This window comes from Triturus cristatus, chromosome 3_2, assembly GCF_964204655.1.
Source record: "Triturus cristatus chromosome 3_2, aTriCri1.1, whole genome shotgun sequence".
In the NCBI taxonomy this organism is placed as follows: Eukaryota; Metazoa; Chordata; class Amphibia; order Caudata; family Salamandridae; genus Triturus; species Triturus cristatus.
This window is the reverse complement of record NC_140584.1, coordinates 312,518,778-312,538,731: the sequence shown is the minus strand read 5'-3', so window position 1 is coordinate 312,538,731 and position 19,954 is coordinate 312,518,778. Positions and strand designations below refer to the sequence as shown.

General features: G+C 46.4%; 1 protein-coding gene across 1 annotated transcript in view; it reads left to right on the top strand.

The window, feature by feature from the left end:
• The first annotated feature begins 1,509 nt into the window (after window positions 1–1,509).
• The window catches only part of LOC146857251 (pancreatic secretory granule membrane major glycoprotein GP2-like), a 48,742-nt gene continuing 30,297 nt past the window's right edge, over window positions 1,510–19,954 (top strand). The window contains exons 1-7 of the mRNA XM_085647757.1: window positions 1,510–1,628; window positions 5,969–6,045; window positions 6,432–6,524; window positions 8,682–8,887; window positions 10,363–10,523; window positions 12,457–12,705; window positions 19,300–19,456. Of these exons, the coding sequence (XP_085503883.1) occupies window positions 5,997–6,045; window positions 6,432–6,524; window positions 8,682–8,887; window positions 10,363–10,523; window positions 12,457–12,705; window positions 19,300–19,456 (915 nt within the window). The 5' untranslated portion in view covers window positions 1,510–1,628; window positions 5,969–5,996. The remainder of the gene's footprint in view (window positions 1,629–5,968; window positions 6,046–6,431; window positions 6,525–8,681; window positions 8,888–10,362; window positions 10,524–12,456; window positions 12,706–19,299; window positions 19,457–19,954) is intronic.

The window sequence follows — 19,954 nt, the reverse complement described above, 5'->3', positions numbered from 1 at the left end:
ATTTGCTGGTCTTTCCCAGTATTTACACAAAATAAGTGTAATTTATATAGTGCTTAATACCCCTGAGGAGTACTTGGTACCACTGTGTTTTCCTGTATAGCTCTATGCGTCCTAATGTAGAGGGTCAGAACACTTGACAACACACTTACATATTACATTTACATAAATCATATGCATTTCTAAATCATTGTACAGGATCTGCTACAAAAAACAGTGGGGGATTACAAGGTGTAGAAGTCACATATCTTCCATAACCATATTTACAAAGACTTGTAAATATAGGTTTGCACCAAACTGGTGAGAGTACCTGAAGCTGGCGTAACAAGAAGAAATGTATCCATTTCTCCATGTTATTTCCTCTTTGCATGTATGCTGCATTCTGCAGCACACATACAAAGAGGAAATAGCCTCATAGAATAGTTTTGAAGTGGTTTTGCGGAAAAAAATACTCAAACTTTTTCTTAGGGTCCTATTGCTGAATGCCAAGGTCACAATAACCTTTTTTCTTTGACTACCATAAAATTGCATATTCTTGCAGGTGCTTTTTTTAGCCCCTTTTATGCATTCATCATTGTTTTCTTATCTCTCTCCTACCTTCTCTTTCTGTCTTTCTCTCTAGCTTTGAGTCAAGGTCTGTTGGTGAAAAATGAGCCCCAATCTCCTAAAATGACTCAGTTGGGTAAGGCTGAGTAAGAATTATTTGCATAGGAGAGTGGTTTCACCTCTGGAGAGCGCAGGCAGCTAAAGCTATCACATCTAAATCGAAATGTGCTGCATATGGAAAATTATGCCTGGTTGAGTCAGCTGGCGGTGGAGTTAGTTTGTTCAATCTTTGGGTAAAGGAAGCTTTACACTGACAAAAATGCAACATTGTTTTAAGTGTAGCTTACAAAATTGTGAATCTTCTGCCTAAATCAGGTTTGCATGTATACTCAAGATGAGCTCAAATGTACTCATGATAGACCTGCTAAACATATATGTGAGGGCTTAAGATCCAATGTCATTTCTTGTGATGCCACTTCCTGTAAAGTCGTGGTTTGTGATGCCACTTCCTATGATATCAATTCCTGATTCCATGTGTGATGTCATGCGCTGTGATGTCACGCAGCTTGATGTTGTGCGCCGTGATGTTGGACGCCGTGATGTCACTTGCATACTGTCTAACAGGATTAGTCCCCCCACTTCTTTCTTTAGGGCTTGTGCCCTGATTATAGGTGACATTAGGGGATTTCTTCTAAAGGCACAGCTTAGTAAGCAAGGTATTCACTATGACCTCTGACCCGCATGCTCAGCACATGTCCGCTCCATTAGCTACTGGGGATCCCGTTCTACTGGTGTCTCGGGTAAGGTGGAGCTCTGTCACCCTCGGGGAGGGTGAACGTCACCACCAAGGTGAAATGGCACATTCCACTGCCTCTCTCTGCAACCTGCAGTGGTAAACTTCACAAGCCACGCCCTTCGCCTCCAGACTGATATCTCTCTCCCCTGCTTCTCTCCATGGCTATAAAATTGGAAAGAGGAGGCCGTAGAGCACAGAGCAGCAGGCGAGACTCTTGGAGTGACCTGAAGAAACATTCCTGCAAAGATTTCCAGAGACCCAGACAGAAAGTAGAGAACTAGACTCTCCGGTGAGAAACAATATTAATACTAGTCATGGAGAGAGGCTTCAGGGGTTAACAATTGTGTTATTTTATGCGATGTGTTATTATCTCGTTAGTTATCGGGTGGGGTGTGTTTTATGATGAGATGTATTAGCCGGTGCATTATCTGATGAGATATGTTATCAGATATCATTCATTTCTTTTTACCGGCTTTATTTTTAATTTTATTTTGCGCGCAGATTGAAAATGTTTACGTCATCAAAGGTTTACGGGATCTGCACAGATGTGACGCATTAGCTGATGTGTAATCAGATGGGATGAACCATCTCTCTCGTGCCACATCTGATGCTGTTTATTAACTGGTGCTTAAGAGGGATACTCTGGGAACCCGTGTTGATTTATCAGCCCTGTTGTCTGACTGGATAATAAGCATTCTGTCGTAATCTGTTACATTTAGTATCACCTCTGATGTGCACAGAGTCTCAGCTCGTTGAATCCAGCTTTGTACGCGAGATATCAGTGGCTGTTTTATTAACAATTGTTTCAAATGTAACTCTGACTAGGCTGACGTTATGTCTGTGTGTGTCCCATAGAGAGGACACTGCGACCAATAGTTTAGCCGGCGCATCATGCATGGGGTCTTTCCCCAAAATTGTTACGACATTGAGTAATCAGGGTGACGATCTGCTGCTTGCTCCACAAGGGGTCACAGCTGCCATCTTTTCCCCCACTTGAAATTCCCTTGAAGGATCCTGTCGTGCTTTATTCCTCGTTGTTGCAGGTCTGCAGTAACCACAGTGATCAGTAAATATTGGATTATACCACTGAAGCGTGTAAAGCACCTCTCCCAGTGCATGGACATGATTCAGATCTCAACCACTAAACTTTGGCTTGGCTGGTGTCGAGTGGATCTTGCCACGCCCCTTTTCAGTGTGTTCAGTGGTTTTGTGCCCACTGTGTGATTCACCTTAAAGTTCCTTGTGTGGCAGCCAGAATCAGATAACTCAACCCCCCTCCTAAATGATCAAACATTCTATTTGTGTCTACGCGTACCCCTAGATCTGCTACCTCCTCTTCACTGGCTGTGCCCCACTTCCGCAGACAGCAAGAAGGGAGGATGTATCCTCTCTGTGCTGGCCTCCACACTGTGGAATAACCTTCCTTAGCTGAGCTCCTTCCATCTTCTCTCATCTCACCTTCCACAAGAGATTAATTGCATCTTCTTTTACACTCTTATTTCAGTTCTTTTCTGGGCTACCCTATCTCGTTTCATTCAGTCCCGAGAATCCATATGGGTGTAAAAAGAGTGCTCAGAGTTTTTCTTCGACCCCGGAAAACCCACCACTGAGCAAAGTGGCAGGATATGCAGTGGTGAAAATGAAAAATACAATGGATCAAAGTCACATTGAAAGTCACAAATGTCTGTGTGAATTGCAGCGTAAGCTTTGTAATTGTTTGTGAATTTGATGAAAATGGAGGTGGCAAAGTGTTATTCGCTTTTCCTTGCAACAATGTACATAAGGCAACCTAATATATCAATATATATATTTCTGCAATTACATGCCAATGGCCTCTGCACCGTGATGGATTGATACACCCAGTACAATGCAGGTATTTGCCCAGGTTGCATCGGGGGTGCTGTGCAAACTCATCTGTGATGAGACCCTCCCTCCCAGTAGGAGCATCGCTTGTTATCTACAGCAGCGAGACCTATAGAAAGGCCATCAGTGCTACATAAGCATGTTTACTCTACAAGCAGGAAATCATCTAGTTTCACCCCAAAAGGTATACCACTGTCTATTCATTCTAAGAATAAGAGAAAGGTTGAGGCATCGAGTCCAGAACCGCAGTGTAACTGGACCGCATTTCCTGGTCTACATGACATGGGACTGGCGTAGCAGACATTGATCCCCTGAAACGTGAGCAGTGAGGAATATTTCTAATATGGGTGTTTGCTTATGAGGTCAGGTTTCCTGAGGTATAATTGATCTTGGAAACAGGTATCAGTCTTCACCCTGAAAGCCTCTCTGTAGTACTCTCTCCATAGGTTTTCTATTACCGGTGCCGGCCTTACAGCTGCCCGGTTGTCCAGGACCCAGAAATATTCCTGGACTCCTAAGCGGGTGCTATGCTCAGCTCAACCCTTTTCACCTACAGCTTCTTCCTGGTCCAGGTGTCGTTGGCTTCATGGTGAGCACACAATTTTGTCCTTCAAGCAAATATGTTTTGCACGCGCCTAGTGCCCTTGTGGGTTCCAGAGCCTCAGGCCTGGCTCACAAACATCTTCCATTCCCTGTCAGGTACTCGTGAACAGATTCAGCCATTTTCCTGCGTAGACGCCAGCAAAAAATTTCGGCAGCCAAGTGATCATAGAAGGGTACCGGTGGGCACCAAGATGGGCACCATTTCTCTGGTCTGCTCCCCCATTTCTGGAATAGCGCTGCCATCCCACCCACCCTGTCATTTATTTGGAAGAGGGACTATGTGACATCGATCAAGAAAGGAAACCTCAGTAAATGTAAACATGATGCACTGTCTGATACAGCCTTGTCTAGTACCATGCTTAGTGTAGATATGGGTCCCTCTTTCTATTATTTCATTATTCTTACTCCCAAACTAGACAGGTCTCCAGGGATACCAGAACTTCTAATACCTACAGGTTTTAATATCTTCTCGTCTGCTCTTAAATAATATGCGCCTCATTGGCCAGACCCTCAAGACACCTCCTACGTGCAGCCGAGCTATCTGCTTTAAGGGAGGGCCAGACTTGTACTTTCCACAGTTTATACATGGCTGAGGCCACCGTTAAGATTGGCCCCTTAGTTCCCATTGGGTTGGTACTGGCCAATCAGAATTATGAGATCTACAGTGAAAGCTGCTGAAACCTGTGACAATCCTGGAGAAAATGAGGATTTAACAGAGCAATGGAATTATGAATTCCCCGGAAACTCCTCATTTTAAAGGGGAATTTTCCCCACCCCCGGATTTCCTAATACAGCTAGAAATGGTAAATCATGGCCATTTTCCGGGTCTGTCATAACTAGGGCCTCATGTATACTTACAGTACGCTGTATGTTTTTATACAACACACTGACTGTATATATCCCTGGGTGTTTGATACAATAGCAATACATTGATCCAGAATTTATCAGCTCTGTAAGGTGTGCATGTTGTAAGATTTGTACATTACCACACAGAATGTGAATATGTCTGTGAGGAATATATATGTGCATTACTGCACAGCACACAATGAATCTCTGTAGTATTGTGAATCCTTTCTGTATGGTTATGGACTAGATGTCAATCCCCGTGAGGTGTGAGCACACAAACCATACAACTTACACACCTGATAGGGATGTAGGCATTCTCTACACCAATACACAAACCATGCTACACATGCACCTCAAGTGAAATAAACCAATGTTGTGTAGTCATTAACAATACACACCTGAGGTGAACAGTGTTGAGTCTAGCACCTTGTGGTTCATGCGACAAGTGCCTTGCTTCAGCGGGTGCCATCATCTCAGTGACTGTTTCTTGCATGGACACTATCACAGGAGCTGCTGGGAGAAAGGAAGGATGTGAGTAGTTCCAAAGAGAAAGGAGTCTGTATGCCAGCGGAGTCTTTGCATGAGCGCAGAGTTTTTATGAAAGGGTTTTTGTGAGCGGGTGTCACTGCCATATAAGCACAGCTGCTGAAGTGGGATGCCCGGCTCTTAGCTCTTCGGGGGCAGATGTTCTTATATGTTTCTGTGAGTAGACTGCTCCTATAACTCTAGGTCTAAGATGTATGCAATCCTACAGTGTGCCTTGGGGTGGGCGTGCTATGTGAGGATATTTGAACCCACCTCCCCCTGGGATGCAGGTCATAGAGGGTCTCCTTCAAGCTGTGTACATGCAGAAGTTCTTGTAAGATCCCATGACCAGACTGCCCTTTTACCACTATCCTAAAGAATGGGTGACCCTACAATGTGTTCTGGGGATGGGTTCACCAGGTAAAGGTTTGAATCCCACTAGGGTGCGAGTTGAGAAGATCTGATCCATGCCCCAGACATCCAGAAGTTTTTATAGGGAATGGTTTCAAGAGCAGACCTCATGTGCATTTCTAATCCTAAAGGGCATGCAGTCCTACAATGTGTTCTAGTGATGGACATGCTGTATGAGGGTCTCTACTCCCAAATGATGTGCAAAGCTGAGGATTAAAGGCAAACTCTTCAAATCCAGAAGTTCCTATCAGTTCCAGTGGGCAGACAGTTTCTAAGTGCATGAGATCACAAAGTGTGTTATTTGTGCAGATGCATCCGTGAGGGCACTACCCCAATGTGTTGCTGGCTACACAGGAGCTAAGAGCTAAATTTGTCTTCTAGAGGCTTCAACCACACCATAGATTGGAAGATGAAGGCCTTGCTGAGTCTTGCCCTCGCTGTCAGCATTGTGTGCACAGGTGAGGATTTAACCCCTTTGAGCTTTCACCGTCTCCCCTCTGATTTTCTGTAGACATTTATATCAGAGAAAGAGGGCAGCATCACTCCTTTCCTAGGTACCCTTGAGTTTTTATCTGTGGGAGGAAGTTCAGGAAGAGGGGCTTTTTTTGCTGGAATCTTGCAGCTTTCTTTCCTTCTCAACCTGTGTTTCGGCATATGTGTTATATTTTATAAAATATAAGTGAGTGCTGGGCAGTTCCAGAGGGGTTAACTGTGTTGTTTGTTCGCCTATGGATTGTTGCACATTGCTTGCTGAAGAAGGGCTTTGGGGTGGATAAGGGGCCTGAGTGATTTCACTAACATGTACCTTTTCTGTCTCCCTTTCCTTCCCTCTCTTTCTCTGCAGCTTCAGCCCAGTCCCACCCATGTGCCACAGATGAGTATCTTGATGCTACCACACACATCTGCATGTGCAACCTGACCATGTACAATTCTTCAGGTAAGAGAAGAGGTGACCCGTTCCAGCTCACACGAGCACCTCTAGTAGGGAACTCTAATAACAGCTTAACTTCAGGTCAATAAGAGGTGAACCTACAGCGCATGCACACGGGACGAGTAGATCAGGTCATGCGTTTATCACGTGATGGGTCTTTAGCAAAGCAGCTCTGAGACAGTCAAACAGGCACATGTATCTGGGAGGTTTACACACTTTCCTTCCATGTCTGTTCCTAAAAAAAGCCTTGCAAACCTCTTGTGCATTTCTTTTTGTGGGATGAAAAAGTGTGCAGAAAGTCTCTTCGGAAGAAACAACAGCGTGACTTGTTGCATTTATTTTAATTAAATCATTGTTTGAACCGAAATTAGAAAAAAGTCATTATGTAGATTTATTCACTAAGTATTTAAGCAAAAACATCAATTGTGCACGTTTCTTCTCTCTAGATCATTTTTCCTTCACTGTCATAAAAACCGTTGTAAATGTCAAAGAACTGCACAACATTTGCGAAGTTGACCCAGATTTTCACAAAATCCGCAAGTGTACGTCCCACTGTGTTTTAACAGCCCTCAGCAGCACCCGATGTTAGGAAGTTACCCACAAATATAATCACAGGGCAGGTTGCCTCCTGGTTAACACCCCTTCCAGCCATGCACCACCATACCATCACAGAGGGGCATCTATGTCTAAGCTATTAACTCAACGTCCTGGGCTTGGTTTTGAAATTGACCATAACCCGTCTAGCCATGAGCTATCCTGATGTCCCTTCCATGGCCAGGCAGCACTATTCGAATTTCGCCTTTGGCCTTGGCACTTTGAGGTGGAACGGGTGGTGAGTTTTGAATTACGTGACAGGTTAGCATGCCCTCTTTCCGAGAATGGTTGCTTATTTATTTATGAATTTATTTATTTATAAACTGCATAAAAGAAATAACAAAACGGCATCATGGCACTGGACTTCATGAAAATATAAATACCAGAAATTCCAAATATTGATTAACACTAACAGGCCACATTGTGAAAATGAGTCATCGGAGATGAAACTCCCAGAACTAAAAGAACACATCCATTTTCAAAATGTATAAATTGCATAGATACACTACAAGTCCCACAATTCACGCAGTGAAGTTTACTCACCTGAGAGGCCCCACTGAAGGACAGTAAATGTAATCAGCATGTGGGGAAAAGCTGCCGCAGTATGCTGTGTGGAGTTTTCATTTAAGCCTGTGAACAAGGGCCGGGAGGCCGAAACGCGTCAGGCAGAACGATCTTACCTTTAGATAGTTTGTCCCTCGATATTGTGGTCATGATATTGTGACCCATGAATATTTTGAATTCAATATTCCCAGCCCACACCCCCATCCTTAATGCAAATGGCACATTCACATAGTAAATGAATGCAGTGCACTTGGGCTATAGTGCTGATATCTTGGAAAGGCAGCACCGTTGGGAATGGTCCCCATTAGCCACACATTTCATCGCCTGGTTTGAAGACCTACTCACCTGGGCCCAGAGTGAGCAGAACGACCATGCTGACTCTGCCAGGAGAATGGAAGCGAAACATCTGTCTGGTTTTATCCAATCTCCCCTACAGTTTTCCTCCTCCACTGAGAACCAATAGCTGTGCTGCATCCACTTCCGGCCCCGCTCAGGAACCCCAGGGCCCAATGGTAAGGCTCTTGGCTCCTTGGGCTCACCAAGTAGGTCCAAATGTTTCTAGGGACTTCTTGCCTGGCTCAGTACAAGGCCAAAATAAGAGTAGATTATGCATCACACAAGAGCTAATTAACAATAACGAAAACAGGTGTAGAGAGGTGGGCAACAGAATGTATTTTGACACCCTACATCACACTGCAGTCCACACGGCAGCAAACGATCAGAAATGGCAGAAGCTACTACATATCAGAAATTACTAAAAATACCTAGGTATATACTCCTGCCCTTAATTTTGATGAATATGTTTACCATCCACGTGCACTCAGCCTCAAACGAATATCTGGGAAGAAAAGAGGGTGGGCAGGGGACAGCCCCAGAAAGAATATGAATGAGCAAAGCTTTAGTGTCCCGTGATTTTTTTTTAAATGCCTTTTGTTTGTTTTTGCTCCTCACCTGTTTCCTGCTTGTCCTTCTTTTGAACTCTCCTGCCTCTGTCTTCCTCTACAGTTTTGCCTCCACCCCCCATCGTGCAGTGCCTGTCAGGCCAGATGAAGGTGAAAGTGAGCAAGTGCCAGCTTGAGAAGAGCAAGTTTGATTCAGCCAATCTGCACCTCCTGGACCCGGCCTGCGCAGGTGCACGAGTGGTTGAGGGCACTGCCCAGGTGGTTGTCTCCACCGCCACCTCCTCAACATTCTGTGGGAACAAACTGACGGTGAGAGCACTTTCTGCCCAGTCGCCCCATACATGCACGATCGATAATTTATCCCCACTGGGTCATTGGGGGCGGAAGGGAAGCGAGCACCCCATATTTAAAACACTTTTTTAAAAAGCTCAAAAACAGGCAGGCATGACAGGTTTTCATGGCACATCCATGTTCACGGGCAATCACAGGTCACAGACAATGAGGCGTAAGCTCCAGTGGTGTGATGGGACAACCTTTCCGTCCTTCTAGCGGCGGAAGGGACTGCTGAATGGGGTCTATGTCCCATACGGGGTCATCTGTTCATTAAAGATCCCCTTCTTTTCTTGTCATTCATAATCAGCAAAAGTGGTTAGATCCAGGTGTGTGTCAAACTATAATCAGCATTGGTGAAATGGGGAAAAATTCATTATCCCGTAAATTTATGAAATTGTGGATGAGTCTTAACTATGCAGTAGGAGAAATCACATCTTCCTGCTCTTGTTTCAAAACTGGTGGAAGGTTCTCCTGCGGCTTTGCACAGTCCTGGTTAAAATGGAGCTCTTCATGGTTTCAATCTCTGCACCTTGTTGCCTCTTCCGCAACCTCTTAGTTAATATGCAAGAACTCATCTGATGAAAAGTGTCCAGCATGCCCAGGGATGGTGTTCTGTGCCCTAATAGGTACCTCCATCTCCTACCCTCATGGACTGGGCACCCTTCTGATCTCCATGAATCACTCCACCAAGTGTCTGCGCATCTTCTTACGGCCCTTGGTGTGTGCCGTCCTGATCTGCTATTATATCTTTTTCACCTGAGTGAGTGATTTGGGGGCATATTAGCAACGCTTTGCGATAACTATCGCAAAGCGTGCTTAGCGGTCCTTTTCCTAATGGCTGCCATTGCTGGTTTTTATCGAGGAGATATCGCGTTATTAGCAACGTATCTCCAAGGCGATAAAAATTCCTGCAAAGCGGGGAAATCGCCGTTTTCCAGCGATGTTTCCCTGCAAAACGGCAATAACCTTGCTGATACGACCCTGTGGTCGTATACCCCCTATGTTAGGGGTTGCTAAATCAAGATTTTAGCAGACGTTAGTTTTTGGAGAAAATAGCAGTTTTCTCCAAAAACTAACGTCTGCTAAAATGCTAGGGCATCCTTGCTGATAGCGCGAAGCCGCATTATGGATGTTCTGACATGTAGTGAATGTCAGTAACGCCCACTTTGCATCTCATTAGAGATGCAAAGGTAGGCGTAGTGAAAAAGGGTGCTAACATGCGAAAAGGCATGTGAGCACCCTCTTGCTGCTAGGGTGATGGTTTTATCTCCGCTTTTCTGGCTTTTTTGAGATAAAGGCGTAGTGAAAAAGGGTGCTAACATGCGAATAAGCATGTGAGCACCCTCTTGCTGCTAGGGCGATGGTTTTATCTCCACTTTTCTGGCTTTTTTGAGATAAAGCCCTTGCTGATCTGCCCCGTCATCTCTTAATGTCTCTTTTTTTACTTGCAGTTCAACAGCACCCATATGTTTTATTCCAATAATCTCACTATCCCAGCAGAGGTGGATACGTCAGGGCTCGTTCTGAGGAACAACGTTACTTATGCCTTTTCCTGCTTATATCCTCTCAATATACCCGTCTCCCTCGCAACAACACTAATTGTAACAATGGGGTGAGTATGATTGTGATTAGGTGAGTACCTAATAGTTGTGATGGGGTGAGCACGTAAAGAGTGAGATGGGCAGATCACACAGTGGGGGTGATGGGGTGACCCGTAAAGACTGTGATGGGATGATGACCCAAAGAGTGTGATGGGGCGAGCATGGGATGAATGGCATAGGATGATCACGCGATGATTATGATGGGGAGAGCATGTAATCTGTGTCATGAACTGTGTACACAATTAATGTGATGAAATCATCATGTAATGAGGGGGATGGGCTTATTACACCGAGAGTGTACCGGGACGAGTATGTAACATTTCGGATGTACTGACTGCAACATGAGTGCAATGGAGTGAGATAGCCCTTTATATAAATGTGGTCTGGGCCCATTCACAGGTGACCTAGACTTGCCCCACAGCAGGACTGTTTTGCACTGACAGTTTCACTGACCAGCCAGTGCAAAAACAAAATATACATCAGTGGACACTGGCTGCTGGGGGCACATTTTCCCTCTGTTTGAACAGAGTATATCATATCTTTATCGGTCAGTTATTGCAAATGATCTGCACTGGGGAGTTAGTGGAGATGTCAGTGCAAAATTGCTTTATTGCGGTGAGCTACAATGTAATCTGGTTCCTGTAATCTGGTTCCAGGAGAAGACTTCCACCTGAACGCTTGGGGTTGCAGTACCATGGAATCCAATATGAGGTTTGGGTGTAAATAGCTCACAGTCTCCAACTGGGCATTTAAACAAAAAAAGATGGTTTATTCATAAATGTTTACTTTTACTCCAAATTTCTTTCTTGGTTCAATCTTTAGTAGTGGCCCCTTCTTGTTATCGGCAAACTTATACTTAATTGCCTTCAATAGCACCGCAGCGGAAGAACATATGCATTTGTTTGAAATGTACAACAGTAAAACATTGTAATTAATAATAATTTATAGGGAGGTAAGTACACACTCCTGTCATGTTTTTTTCAGTTCAGTAGAAGTCGTGTGTGTTTCCTTGTCTGGTAAAAAGGGATCATTAATTCCAAATTTAGGTAGAAGCACATCTTTCCCGCTAAGAACTGGCAGAAGTAGGTCAGCAGTGTCCAACCCTGGTCCATGCCAGATATTGCCATAATAGTGACAAGAGATGCATTTACATGCAAGAGATCTGAAAGGGAATCATTTACACATTCAGTATTTGACCTGGAAATGTGGCCTGGATGGGGCCCCCCTCCACCAGACCTGACTCTTGACACGTGAATGGCTCTATCCCTGGCTTTATATTTACAGCCCACGCCCCTTCTCCCCTAAGTGCCATTTTGAAAGTGCCAGTACAGATCTGGATCTAGCTCCTCTCCTAATGAGTCCTGGACTCCTATTGACTGCTATGGTGAAAATATCAGTTGATTTCACTGTAGCTGTCAGTCCGTGTCTTTTGGTTTTAACTGTTGGTTAATTTAAACAATAAGTTTGTTTTTCCACAGTGGGACATTTAAAAGCCCAGTGTTCAAATGTATCTTAGCGGAAACCATTTTAACTGGACAACTGTAATCCCCACCACGGCCACACGGACCCAGCCCTTCAGAATCCGCCCCTGAATAACATATTTGATCTGTCATGCTGCGTGTGTGGGAGAAGGGTGTGTGCATCGTACATACAGGAGAGTCGAATCCATGCAACATTTCCAGGATATGCACTGACTGTGTGCATGATTTCCATTTAGATTATTTGCGTATAAATTATCTTGAGTGGATATCACAATAACCTTCTTTGGGTCAAGCTGTTCTGGACCTACCTTGGACACCCCTTGTGAAGGAGCTGTGAGGGGTTATCCTGCCATTGCCTGGCTGCAGTGGGTGGTGTCTGAACGGCAGGACATGAGACCAAAGATGTATGAGGCACAATCAGCAGCAGTAGGGACAACTCACTCTTTGTCTTTTACTATTTCAGTGTGCCAGTCATCCCACTCTCTGGAGGGATTGGTGCAATGACGGTTCTCATGGTCGCCTACGCGGATTCCACCTTCACCATCCCTTACACCGATGCAACAACGACTGTCAATGTTCAGGACCCCCTGTATGTTTCTGTGTCGATACCAGACCTCGATACAACACGATTCTCCGTTTTGGTGACGCGCCTGTACGCCACAGGGACCAGTGACCCCAACGTCGTCCCGTTCTACGACATTATCACTAACAAGTGAGTACCGGAAGAGAACCACGTGAGAGCCTATCAGGAACAGGGCCGTGGGGTCAGGATCTGACTCGCGGCTTGTGGTAGGTAGGGTAGGCTGCCCACGTGTAAACATTGTCTCAGGTTAAAGGTGAGCAGGTCTCCTTCAAACGTGTCCATCTCAGGGCTTTAAGTGGGCCGGCTCCTGCCGGTGCTAAGCACCGGCAGTTCTAAAAAGCAGGTGTCGAAACGGGTCCCTTTTGGGCTCTCTTTTATTGTTCTCACCCTCTGAGTGGAAAAAAATAATCTTAATTTCACAGCAGTACTGTCCTTCACTGCCTTTCATGTATCTTTAAAGGGACTCGTTACAGTTCTTTCACAGTCTCATCATTTCTGAACTGAAGCATTTTAACTATTTTATACAAAGATGCCTTTTTTGTTCCTTATTTATCATATGCAACTAACAACCAATGACAAAGCCAATAGTCCTGGCTTGCTGTAGGTGTAATGTTACTTGTATATTATATCTGGATGCAAAGACAGAAAGAAGCATCGAAATATCAGACGGGCGGCACATAATGCTAATCAGAGAGTTCTAACGCAGGGGCAGATTTACAATCCCCTTGCGACAACTTTATGCCGCTGTTGAGTCACTACTATGACGCAGCGGCGTCGTAAGCAATGCGCCATGTTGTGACATATTTACAACATGACGCATCTAGAGAGATGCGTCACGTTGTGAAGCCCTGCGCTACATTATACCTGCGTCAGGTATAATGTATGCAGGGTAAGCATTCTGACGTGAGTAAGCCTCGTAAAAGTGACGCAGGGAAATCTACAAGATTTCACAGGGTCACTTTTATGACACCACTGCATCAAAACCTTATGCCTGCTTGAAGCAGGCATAAGGAGTGACGCAGCATGTTAGGCATAGGCAATCCTAGCCATTGCTGGTGTTGCGTTGTGCTTGCGACACGACTCCAGCAATGCGCTGCCTTTACGCCAGAAGATGTGTCACGCATCTGTCTATCCTTGCGCCACGGTGCGCCGCATTGTAAATGCGACGCATTCATGGTGGCACAAGGGTTTTTTTACAGGATGCAAATTCACTGGCGCATCTCTGCTAATATGCAGAGGCTCGCAAGTTCTTGTATATCTGCCCCTTAGTGTTTCAAGCCATGCTCATAATTATATTGGCCACGCCCCTTTTAGAGACGCCCCATTTTTTTCATTCCACTTAAAGCCCTGGTCCATGTCAAGGAGAGCTTGAGAGAAAGGGGGTGCAGGTGGTGGTAGCTGAAGCCACAGTTTAATAGTGCATACCGGATACTTAAACTCAAATGAATGAATATGGAAATCTGTTTATGAAGCTACGCGCTCTTGAACTGTTACAATTTATATCACAAACACATCATGTCATATCAGGATGACAAATTAAGTGAAAGGAAAATGTGTGTAAAAGATAAAAAATGTGACCTAGTGTGTGAGGATTGTAGTAGTGTTTTGTTTTATATTTGTGCTCCGACGTGGCCTCCGAAAAGTATGAGCACTATACATATGCCAAGACACATATAGAAATGCGGAAATCACCTTGTAAGTTTCAGTTTTACTCTTGGTAAATCATATGCCTGTTTCCACATATAAGAAACAACAAATTGGGGTCAGAAATTAAATCACTGAAATTTGTAACATTTCTAATGAAGAGGCTGGTACTAGTAAATATAATATGCTTTTTATAAAGACATTGGCTTTGTGGTAATAAAGAACCTCCGAGGCAGGTTAAGAACGTCTGGCGTGAGTTCACACTGAAAGTGTACAAGAGCCTGAGACAATATATATTTATTGTATATACAGCTTGTGTGCTAGGGCAAACTATGACATCTAGACCCCATTGACATCACTGATTACACATCTCACCCGCCCTCAGCCTGAAGAGAAGCGTACAATCTTTAAAAATAGTGCAAAGGTGCCTTCCACTCACTCCCACTCTCGACTTGTACCCTGGGGTGGAGGGAAGGATCATGCACTTACAGTTTCTGCACTATGAGGTGAAACACTCCTCTTTGTTGCAGTGCATGGGGAGGTGGCCGGCCCCAAATGTAACAGGTCCATCTAATGATATTCCTGCGGTGCGAACTGAAGCTTCTACATGTTGTTCCTGCAGTGCAAGGTGAGGTATTCCCCTCACTATCCCTGCAGTGTGAGGTGAAGTATCTCCCTCGCTGACCCTGCAGTGTGAGGTGAAGTATCTCCCTCGCTGACCCTGCAGTGTGAGGTGAAGTATCTCCCTCGCTGTTCCTCCAGTGTGAGGTGAAGTATCTCCCTCACTGACCCTGCAGTGTGAGGTGAAGTATCTCCCTCGCTGTTCCTCCTGTGTGAGGTGAAGTATCTCCCTCGCTGACCCTGCAGTGTGAGGTGAAGTATCTCCCTCGCTGTTCCTCCAGTGTGAGGTGAAGTATCTCCCTCGCTGACCCTGCAGTGTTATGTTATGTTATGTTAAAATGGGACTTTTATAGCGCAACGGCTACTCCAAAGGAGTGTCCCGGCGCTTTGTGCTCCAGACCTAAAGAAAGAACTGGAAAACATAACAGTAAAAAGACAGGAGCCTAAAAGAGGAAGCGGACTAACCAGAGAACAGCCAAGTTTTTAAGTCCTTCCTGAAGGCAAGCAAGTTCGAGGCAGTCCGCAATGACACCGGTAGAGAGTTCCATAGCTGGGGGGCAAGGAATCTAAAGGACCGGCCGCCTAGACGAGCCCTTTTGATACGTGGTACCCGAGCCAGAGCCAATGTTTCCAACCTGAGGGATCGTGTAGGTCGGTAGAAGTTCAGCCTCTTCTGGAGATATTTTGCACCATTACCAAGCAGGGCCTTATGGGCTAGGGTCATGGCCTTGAACAGTATCCTCTTCCGTACAGGAAGCCAATGGAGGGATAGAAGAAGGTTAGAGGCACTAGTGCGACGATGCAGGCCAAAGATCGCTCGAGCAGCAGCGTTCTGGGTCACCTGCAAACGCTGAAGGAGATATTCTGGCAGACCCAGATATAGAACATTTGCATAGTCCAATCTGGATCCTATAAGTGCCTGGACAGTTATCCTCCGATGTTCCTCAGATAGAAGGGGAAAGAACTTACGCAACATTCTGAGGATCCCGAAACATGTTCCCGTAAGAGTAGAAACCTGGGATTTGAGCGAAAGCTCATTGTCAATTTTTACTCCCAGGTTCTTAGCCCACTTAGATGACTGAGTTGGAGGGAACATGTCAGCAGGCCACCACCCATGCCAATCTGGTTCCGATGGGCATCCGAAGAATAGTATTTCGGATTTATCCGAGTTGCACTTGAGGCTGTTGAGTTGGAACCAATTAAAAACAGCCCCAAGGCACTCACGGATCCTTTCTCCATCGAACTCTTCGCTCTTACAGCAGCTGAACAGAAGCTGGGTGTCGTCAGCATAAGAGACGATCCGGGCCCCATAGGACTCTGCCAATGTCGCCAGAGGGGTCATAAGGATGTTAAATAGAGTGGGGCTCAATACAGAGCCCTGAGGCACTCCGACTCCCAATGGCGGATTTTCGGCAGATCCAGGTGGGACCCAGACCGTCTGCCGGCGGTTGGCTAGAAAGGAGCGAAACCAGTTGAGCACCGTCCCCCCCAGACCGATGTCGTGTAGTCTAGTGAGGAGATCCTCATGGGGGACGGTGTCAAACGCCGCCGACAGGTCTAGCATAACTAACATCACCCTGCCTCCGGTATCCAGCACCTCCTTCACGATCTCAGAAACTTCCAGGAGCGCCGTCTCGGTGCTTAAGTTGGAGCGAAAGCCCGATTGGGATTCATGGAGTAACTCGTTTGACTCCAGGAAGTTAGAAAGCACGCTATGAACGTGTTTCTCCAGGATCTTGGTAAGTGCTGGAAGGAGCGAGATTGGCCTATAGTTGGAGGGCACTTCTAGGTCAAGATTAGGCTTTTTGATAAGAGGGATGACCATGGCCTGTTTCCAGGACTGGGGCAGAAATCCCTGACTCAGGGAAAGGTTAAGAATGGGATTAGCTATGGGGTTAACGGCATCTGCCATTCTCGCTAAGAATTTTGCTGGACAGGGATCTAGCGGTGAGCCCGATTTAAGGTTCCTCATCAAGGCTAAGGATGCGGCAGCCGAAAGGGGCGGGAAGTCTAGCAGAACTGGGCCTGGAGACGACAGGAGAGTTGTCTCAATCGGCAGAGTTGACGGGTCATCTATAGGTCTCAAAGGAAAGGAATCCTGAATTTGCCTAATTTTGGTGGTAAAAAAAATAGCAATGGTGTTGGCCCAGGTCTCCACCGGAGCGTCCTGAGCTGAGATTGACCGCGGGCTGGTGAATTCTCGCACAATTGAGAAAATCTCCTTACAGGAGTTTGCCGCGTCTTCAATCCTTTTGGCAAAATAGCATTTCTTGCCCTGAAGTATTAAATCATGATATGATTTCATCATGGTTTTATAAAGTTGTTTGGCCTCAGGTTCGTACTGGGCTCTCCAAGCCCGCTCAGCGACTTTGCATTGCCTACGGTGATGGGCCAATTCCTCCGTAAACCAAGGGGCCGAGACCCGTTGGGCGGCAGACCTGGGTGGCTGTAATGGGGCGAGCTCATTTAATCTAGCAAGGAGCCAGGATTGCAGGCTCTCCAGGTCTTTCTCCAGGTCACCCGTATAAGACATGGGGTGATCCACCAGAGCCTGCGCTAGCAGATCCGGAGTCACCCGATGGAGTGCCCTATAGCTGCTACCCTGCTGTCTCGTGGCACTGGCCATAGAATTCGTAGTAGATGATATTTCAAAATGAACAAGACAATGATCAGACCATAAGACTGGCAGAAGTGTTACAGCCATAATAGGTGAGGTGGAAAAAACCTGGTCAAGTGTGTGGCCTTTATCATGGGTCGGGCCAAAGATATAGGGGGAAAGGCCCAGAGTAGATGTAATATCAAGCAGCTTGATAGCATCCTGGTCTTGGTGATCATCCATATGGAAGTTAAAATCTCCAGCCAATATACACCGCTCCGATCTTAGAACAAGGACCGACATAACCTGCTGGAGATCATCAAGAAAGGATCCCACCGGGCCCGGAGGTCTGTAAACAACAAGACCCTTCAGCGCTTGCTGAGGCGATAGGGAGATGGTAAAGGCAAGAGAGTCAGCCCCTACGATGGTATTTGTGTGCGTGACCGTGCACGGAAAAGATTTTTTCACAACCAGGGCAACTCCTCCCCCCCTACCCTTGTCTCTATCTTGTCGATGGATGATATAGTCAGAGGGAATGGCTACCGCGATGTCCGGGTGGGAGGATTCATTGAGCCATGTCTCAGTGAGCATCAGACAGGTAGGACTGGTCGTCGAAAGGAGATCATAAATCTCTTGAGTGTGTCGGTGCAACAACCTTGTATTAAGGAGTAGACAAAGATGTTTAATGCTACAATCCTTAATAGAGCGGGGGGAAGGGAGATTGCGAGTAGGATGCCATTTACAGACAGGGCACTTATGTTTACCCCTATATCGGCCAGGAAAGACTGAGTGACAGGACGCATCCCCGTCACGCAAAGAGTAGAGTTCCTGAGCGGAGTAGGAAAGCATAATGGCCAGAAGTACCTGCCACGCCGAACGCCTCCGGGACGGCGCAGGTCCGGCGCGTCCGCAGTCCACGTCCGCTGCGCGGAGGGAGGGGTGAGCTTTTTATAGCGCTACTAGAGCGCGAGGGCGGAGAGTCCTACCTCCAAGATGGCGGCCAAAATGAGATCCCAGCCCTCGGCGTCAACACTCAGCCGAGGGCGGTCTCACAGTCCCAGGCAAGGGAGAGGGAGCAGGGCAAAGCGCTTACAAGCGCTGGGAAGTCTAAGGCAGGCAGCGCTAGGCTCAGGCACGCTTATAACACAAGCGCGAGCACAAGCTGCACAAGACAAAAATTAAAATGACAAGCATGAAAGTCAAACACGCTAGGTTAAAAATGCCAAAGAATAGTAGAGAGACCTCCCGGCTTCCGCCTCAGGAGGGAAAGGTAGGTAGCAGTGTGAGGTGAAGTATCTCCCTCGCTGTTCCTCCTGTGTGAGGTGAGGTGTCTCCCTCACCGACCGTGCAGTGTGAGGTGAGGTATCTCCCTCGCTGTACTTGCAGTGTGAATTGGAAAATCTCCCTGTTGTTCCTGTAGAGCGATGTGAATTATCCCTGTAGTGCAATGTGAAGTAACCTATCCTCGCCGTTGCTGCAGCGTGAGCACTGCGTAAAGTATAGGACACTTACTGAACCGGCAGTGTAAGGTACATGTTGTGGGCTCAGTGTTCCTGCAGCGTTATCTTAAATGTCTCTCATCTTTTTCTGCCGTGTGGGGTGAAGTAGGACACTTGCAGTGACTTCGTAGTGTGAGTGGGACAACGAAGGATCTGCGTCATAATTCATGGCCCAACCCTTACGTCGGGTTTCCCCGGCCCCTCTTTATCCTGACCAAGCCTTGCAGACTGGGTATCAGGGGAAGAGCAGTGGCTGTGGATGGGCTGTAGCAGTCTGGAGTCAGGACATAAGGATCAGAGTAGGGCCCGTGGTGAGTGTCTGGATGGGTCCCCTTCTAACTCCCTCTTCTGCCTCCTCCACAGGTGCCCCAGTGCTCAATTGGGCGACTTATTGACCATCATGAAGAACGGCATCAACACGGAGTCTCGATTTAAGATTGATGCGTTCCAGATCATGGACATGGACAGCCTCTACCTCCATGCTCTGGTGGAGATCTGCACCAGCAACCCATGTAACCAGGTAAGGACCTGGGACTGAGGCCCTAGCCACTCTGTGCTCCTCGCTCCATGCGCCTTCGGGCAGGGGAAAGGAAGATGGCGGTAAGAATGGCAAATAGGAAGAGCGTGGTTTCGAACTAAAAAACTGGGGGTGGGGGGGTTGGTCATGGTCAGTGCAGTGTAATCGAGGACTCCCGTTGGGGTGTGGTGCTGATGTAGGGGCACTCACCTCAGAGCCATTCACAACCCTCCTTCACCGACACTTATACCTCCCCCTTGCTTCTGGGCACAGCTCCTCTTATATACCTGGGAACAGACGAACAAGAAACCACGCCAGATACCACAAAACACCCCCTTGCACAGCAACTTCCTTCTGTTAAGTGTACAAGCACTTCCCCCAGGTGTACTGCTGCAACCACAGCATAGCACCACCATTGGCAACTTTCCCCACCCCTCCAAACATAGCATGCATTAATAAATAAACACACCGCAAATTTTTTGTTTGGGTAAAATTGCTGCA